Genomic DNA, 7,402 nt, shown 5'->3' with positions numbered 1-7,402 from the left:
TTCTTCTTTCGTAACTTTTTTGCTCACCTACAGTTCAAAAACTGATTGACGTATACTTCTAAAACATGCAGGGCTAATAGGTACATGCGAGAACTCGTGCAAATTACCCAAACATTTTGCAGTAATTTTGGAGGCACCGTGGCCCAGTGGTTAGGGTGACGGACTCACGATCAGAGGGTGGTGAATTCGAAACCCGGTTCAAGACCCAGTAGGTCCAGAGTGACGGACTCACTGTCGGACGACGGTTAGTTCGAGACTCCAGGACGGTGTTGTGCCTTGAGCAAGGCAATTTACTCCTCAGTGCTCCACTGGGGGTTAGTGGGTTATGCATACCTCATCCTGTAATTGGGCTAACGCCTGTTGGATGGTGGACTGATAAAAAAAATTCGATTGGCAGCATGACCTGGCGGGCACTGGCGGTCATATCGGATTTTCAAAACTCTAAAAATGGCTTCTCCAGATAAAATAGAGGTCAAATCGATTTGAATTTTTTTATATAGCAAGCATGGCCTCAGGTCTTTAAAATTTTGCAAATAAAATCGCGTAGGGTCAGGTGACCTTGGATTTTCAAAAAAGACCAATTTAATCTTTAAAAATCTTCTTCTCCAGAACCAATACACCGATTGAACTGAAATTTTACACGTTTCATCTATAGGGTGAGAAATTTCGAGGCACTTGGATCGGTCACGTGTTTTGGCTGCCATATTGGAATTTGCGACAATCGAAATTTAAACTTAAAAATCTCCTTTCAAGAACCAACACATCATTTTATTAGAAATTTCACTTGTATCATCTTAAATGTGAGTACTATCAAGTTTGCGAAATGCGTTTCCATCTGTCACTTGGTTTGGCAGCCATTTTTTGCAAAATAAACTGCGATTACCTGTGAATGATTTTCAACAATCTTCTTCAGAACAAACATACCGTTTGTTTCTAATATCATCCCTGGTAAGGGTACTTCAAGTTTGCGAAAGTCATATTGATTGATCACGTGCTATAGCAGCCATATTGGTTTTCACAATAACCAACAGATGATAATCAAAATTCTTCTTTACAAGAACCAAAAAACCCAATTAAGCTCATATTTTGCTCATAGTATAATCAGTGCAAGTACTTTCAATCATGGCAACAACTTGGTCCCCGCCAAGGCTGCTTGCAGCTTTAATCGAGGATTTCTCTTATCACTTTCTTAGGTTTTTTGTTTCCCTCAGCACTGAGCATTAAAACTGTAAAATATTTCTTCTTGTTTGTGTTCAGGAGTATTGTAAGAATGTTTCTATATCAATATTATACTTGTGCTTTAATTCATAAGACGTTCCCGTCTTATGTCCCTAAAATGTAAAGTTTGTTACATCTGAAGATTAGTGACTTAGCTGATGTAGAAATACTAATCGACCTTCATTAACATTTCATCATGGTATATTTAAAGAACAGAGCAAGTTGTATCAACTGTGATCATGTGTATCCGGATATATATTTCTGCTCTCCAGAGTTCATTAAATATGCTAATTAGTAGTTCATTTATCTCAAAATACTAAAATGACCGTCATGAATTTTATATCACAGGTTCGCCAATGTGCATAGAAAGTTTAGTGACCTTTGATGAAATATGTTAAGATATATTTCCCTAATTTGAGAAATTCGTTAAATATGCAAAAGAGAAATTAGCTAAATTCAAAATGGTATACAACATTCAATGCACTAATCAAGTATCATCAACTTTTATTTGTCTATGGAGATATATTACCCTATCTAGAAGGTTTGTAACAAATCTCCACCAAAATCTCACTTGTTCCGACCATTCTCTAACAAAATACATGTACCGGATTTTATTCCTATCAGCCTTTCTGGAGATATCGAACCAACGGGCAGACAGACTGACGGACAGACCGGCACACAGAAAGACAGACATCGGTGCGACTAGGAGCACGAGACAGTCTCTCGCGAGCACGAGAAACTTTCTCGTGTGCACGAGAAAGTATCTTGGCATATGCTCGGAAGAGCACGCAATAGATAAATTACGAAATGTAGAACAATTAAGTGTTTGGCTGTGTAATAAAGGGAAAGTGGCTTCACACATCACCTATCCTTTCATGTTGTGTTTTAGTGTGTATTCTGTTTAAATCGTGTTTTGGCTGTTAATGTGAAAATCAACAACTGCGTTGTTAATTTTAATCAAAGCCATGGCGAGACGTGGGCGTAATCTAGTGTGTATAAAACAGCAATGATTCTTTGACCCCACGTTTCGAAATCAGTTACTGGTTCCTTCATCAGTCGCTTACAGAAATGAGTAGATCTCAATATTTTTAATTGTTTTTCCGTATTTTCTGTGTCGATCTCTTGTTCTTCTAACAGGAACGCTAGAATGTTTATGTTAGGATCGTTTGGTGTTAGTTTGTGCGTTTTTTTTCCTCATGTCGTGAACTTTGGCATTTATTAGTGTATCGCTGATGTTTGAGCTTCTCTTGTATGCGATGATCGGTTTTTATTGGGAATAAATTCCTTAAAGTTTTGTCTTTTCCTATGTGTTCTCAATTTTCACACAGTGCCTGTTTCATATTTTTTGTTTCAATATTGTTTTGACGTATTTTCTGTGCCGATCTCTTGTTCTTCTAACAGGAACGCTAGAATGTTTATGTTAGGATCGTTTGGTGTTAGTTTGTGTGTTGTTTTTTTCCTCATGTCGTGAACTTTGGCATTTATCAGTGTGTCGCTGATGTTTGAGTTTCTCTTGTAGCAATGACCGGGTTTTTTTGGAATAAATCCTTAATGTTTCTTCTTTTTCTATGTGTTCCCAATTTTCACATAGTGCTTGTTTCATAGTCTGTACATGTGATTTAATATATGGACTATATTTTTTGTGTGAATACTATTGTGTTTTTCGTTTTGTTTGTTTTCTTTTGTTCTAGTTGTGCTTTTCGTGTTGTAAACTTTGTTTCTGAAATGATTTTAGAGATTTCCTGTTGTTTGTAGCCACGATCAATTAGTCTTGCATTGAATGTATTGACTTTATTAATAAAGTCTTTTTCATTGTTGCAAGTTCTGATATATCTTAATGTTTCGCCTTTGGTAAGGCCTTTGAATGTAGACTTTGGGTGGCATGATGTTCTGTGTAGGAATTGAAATGTGTCGGTTGTTCTGGTGTGGGTTCTGATGTCTAGTATTTTTTCGCAGTTGTACCTGTGACCTTTGTGTATAACAAGGTCGAGGTATATGATTTCGTGTGTCGAGCTGCGAACGAAAATTTGAATGTAGGATGTGTACAGTTAATTGTTGATATGAATTCGTTCAGTTCGTGTTGTGTTCCAGTATAAATCATGAAAATATCGTCCCTGAATCTAAGCCAGAGTAATATTTTTGATGTATGTTCATGTATTATTTTCATTTCCGTTTCATGGAATGTAATGCCGGCAATTTCTGGAGAGGCCGGAGATCCCATACTACAACCACATATTTGTCTGTAGAATTCGTTGTCGAATTCAAACGTGTTGTTTTTTAGAATTAGAGTTAGCATGGCTAACAGGTATTCCGTTGGTGGCATTTGAATTTGGTGTTTGTGGTTGTTGTAAGTCGATCGTGCGGCGTCCAAAGCTTTGCCTGTTAGGTGTATAGCTTCATCGTGTTGTGTGTTAGTATGCATGGATACTACGTCTAGTGTGACTAAGAATGCATTTTCCGGAATTTTGATTGTCTCAATTTTCCGGATTAATTCAGTGGTGTCTTTAATGTACGTTGGTTGTTTTTTCACGATTGGTTTTAGGAAATGGTCGACGAATTCTGATATGTGGAATGTCGGACTAGAGCATCCACTGATAATAGGGCGACCTGCAAATTTTGTGTCCGTTGGTGTCTCTTTGTGTATCTTTGGTAGTAAATACCATCGTGGTGTGCGTATTTTCGTGTTGGTTGGGTCTTTGTATTTGTATGTATGATAATCTAAGTAATTTTTATCATACATTTTTGTTGTTAGACTGTGTACTTGTTGGATAGTACATTGTGTGTCGTCTGCTATCAGTTTTGTGTAGTATTGTTGGTTGCTGAGTTGTCGTTCACACTCGTTGATGTAACCTATCGTGTTTATTATGGCTGGGCCCCTTCCTTTATCAAACGGCTTATTGTGATGCTTTTGTTCTTGGATAGTGTTTTAATTGCTATCTTTTCTGCACGTGTCATGTTTTGTCCAGTTTCGTGAAAGGGGATATTAACCAAAGCTAACTTAGTAGCTGCTAGGTAGTTCTCCAGATTTCTGTTTTCAGTTATGTGTGGAGACCACAAGGACTTGTGTTTGAATTTTTGGTATTAGGTTGTTTTGTGTCGCATTATGTATTGGAGTCTCATTCTCCGTATAAATTTGTTTGCGTCTTGTAAGAGATTAATTCTTGAGGGACGTTTTGGTGTTGGAATAAATTTAAGTCCTTTTCCAAGTGCATTGATTTCTGCTTTTAATACCTTGTGTGATGATAGATTCTTTATGAATCTATGATTCATGTTGTTTTTAAGTTGTTGTTGGGCATTTGTTTTGTGTTTAGTGTTATGGTTTCTCTTTTTGTTCCGTGTTTTGTTGGCTTTATTTGTTGTATTTTCTGTTTCTCTGCTTGGTGGCACAGTTTTGAGTGTGTGTATGTGTTACCATTAGTTTTACAATAGTTCTCTTTTTGGAGAGTGTGGTGGCCTTGAAAAAGTCCGTTTGTGGTTTGGGTTTGGAGGTGACGGTGTACCCTACTTCGTGTTCGCTCTTTACGGGCGTTTGTGTTTAGGGTTTTGTTTGGCCTTCCGTTTAGCCGATTCTGTATATCGGTTAAGAAGGCGTTTTGCCGTTTTCTTGGTCGAAGGATCAGGATAGCTGTCGATCTCTTGTAGTAATTGGGTTCGGAACGCTTCGATGGTCTTGTTGTGCTCAGCCTGGTGTTGTGGGATATAGTTAGATTACAGCGTGACAAACAAGTTGCCACAGTAGTGCTCCAGCTTCTGCACCACTTTTGGATGAAATCCGCACTGGGTTTAGGGCCTGGTAGGTACGCCCTGAGGCGTACTTGTAGGCTTCTTGGTGTCGTTTTCGTGTCTAGGAAGCGTTTGAACGTCTCTTCTCACTCAAAGAGTGATTCTAGCCTGCGACGAGATTTCTTGATCTTCACTATAGTGTCGGGTTGTGGAGCGCTGCTGGTAGCAGGAGGACTGGGTTGGTTTGACGGAAACGTCAAGTCGAGGTTGCCCTGGTTTGGTTGTGCCGATGGTATAGACTCTAGGTCGTCGATGAAGGAAGAATCGTGCAGGAATTCGAAGTCACTCATGTTGAGGCATGTAATAAAAATATTATTGCCTCGCAGGAGACAATTTGCCCGATGCCAGGAGGGCAATTTGTCACCTGCTCTCGGGCACATAAACCCATGTATTCAGGCAATAATATATGATATTTTTCGACACGGAAGCACCCGATGTCAGTATAATCTTAATATTGGTGTATAACAGATTTAGACATCGACATAATCTAGTCCCTCTAACAAACCAGCCTTTGTTTTGTAGGGGTGATGGGGTAATGGCGGCGCTACACCTCTCCAATCTGAGGGAAATATATAATGTCAATGAAAGTTTATCTACACAGTATTCGAACGTCGACGGTTTTGGAGAAAGCGTCGCTTTGGAGGAGAGGATACTTGCTGGGTGGGTTTTGGGACGCGCAGCTGTCTCTGGTAGCCTTGGCAATGCCATGGTGATTACTGCTTTGGCGTGTCACAAGTCGTTGAGAACCAAAGTGAGATTTTTCATCATAAACTTGGCCCTGGCTAACTTCATTTACTGTTCCTGTACCCTGCCGTTCTCTGTCGTGTCCATTGCTCTGGACGGGTGGCCGCTTTCTGAGAAGTTCTGCGTCATACTGAGCTCCGTGAGTCAAACACTGGCTATGGCGTCAACCATTATTCACGTCCTGACAGCCGTCAACTGCTACGTACACATCGTCAAACCTGTCTCTTCGTATCGCTCCCATCTACGGTGGACGGAGATTTCTGTACCAAGTGTTTGCAGCCTGGTGCGGCAGTATAATTGTACCGAACAGCCTCACAGCCTGTGGAATCGGCGAGCGTGGTATGACCCAACTATTGATTTATGTAACATGGACAGAGCTGCGCCGAGTTCCCTGCTGTACTCATCTTTGGCATCGCACCCGTATCGTCAGTCATCATCGTATGGAGCTATACAAAAATCTACCTCTACGTCAGAGTCCACAGAACCAAATTACTGCCTGTAGCCTTACCTCGTCTAATAACGATAACGCCTCATCCGCGACTGCTGGCGGGCGTAGATCTCCGTCTCTGCCGAAGAAGCAGATCAAACTTGCCAAAATATCAGCCGCGGTGGTCGCCTGCTTCGTCTGTACCCACCTACCCAGCTTCGTGGCGTACAGCATCGATCCGAATTACGAACGCGTGTCACTCCTGCGGATAACGGCTGGTGTACATTTACCTCCTCAACGGCGCCATCAATCCTGTAGTGTACGCGCTGACGGACAAAGAATTTCGGAACGCTAGCCTGCGTGTCTGCAGAAGCAATGCCCTACAACCGGTGATATCAAATTATTTGCGCGGGAAAGCAATGACATGATCATGATTTTTTTTTGCGCGCGCGGGCAAAGCAATAAAGAAACACTGTAATTCGCAAATGTAGCAAGATGGCGACGATAAGTTCACTCTTCCAGACTATGAGCGCATGCGATCCTTCTATAGATATCAAATATTTTCCAATGAAGCTTTTTATGTTACACTGAGCCGAGTTATAAAATCAATCGTACAGAATATGGCATCTGTTCAGGCTGCAGAACATTCAAACCGCCAAAACCTTGCACGTGGTCGTGCATTTTTTCCCATGGAAGAACTTGTACAAGTAAAGAGAATATGGAGCATGCGTTAAGAAAAAATGAATACTTATTAAAAACTTGAGTTGGGAAAACGAAGCTAAACATTTGGAAAAATTACCTATATTATCTTAATTATCTATATTTTGTCTCAAATTATGAAATGATGAGTAAAATAAATAAGGACAAGTAATGCTCGTTATGAAAAATTGATATTATTCTATGATTGAGCTATTAGAACAAATAGCCATCGCAACTGCATAAGGTGTATCGCTTGATATATATATATATATATATATATATATATATATATATATATATATATATATATATATATATATATATATATATATATATAATGAGGTTTTTTGTCTTAATGCACACGGATTGACGCATGCACTGCATTGTATGTGCACTGTGAATAATTCGAACCATAGAATGTCGAGTCTTGGGAATGATCGCAAGGGAATATAGATGGCGGCATTCGAAGTTACAAATGGAAAACCAAACTCGTCAGAAAGCAATCGAATTCACAAAACTGTCAAACATGGT

The 7,402-nt window shown here is 39.7% G+C and overlaps 1 protein-coding gene across 1 annotated transcript; it reads left to right on the top strand.

Moving 5' to 3' along the window:
* Positions 1-5,536: 5,536 nt before the first annotated feature.
* Positions 5,537-6,247, top strand: LOC139129261 (alpha-1A adrenergic receptor-like). The gene has a single exon (XM_070694904.1). It carries the CDS (start codon positions 5,537-5,539, stop codon positions 6,245-6,247), a length of 711 nt encoding a protein of 236 aa, XP_070551005.1.
* The last annotated feature ends 1,155 nt before the right edge of the window (positions 6,248-7,402 follow it).

Source organism: Ptychodera flava, chromosome 3, assembly GCF_041260155.1.
Source record: "Ptychodera flava strain L36383 chromosome 3, AS_Pfla_20210202, whole genome shotgun sequence".
NCBI lineage: Eukaryota > Metazoa > Hemichordata > Enteropneusta > Ptychoderidae > Ptychodera > Ptychodera flava.
Note: the sequence above shows the minus strand (reverse complement) of the source record. Positions and strands in the feature narration are given on the sequence as shown.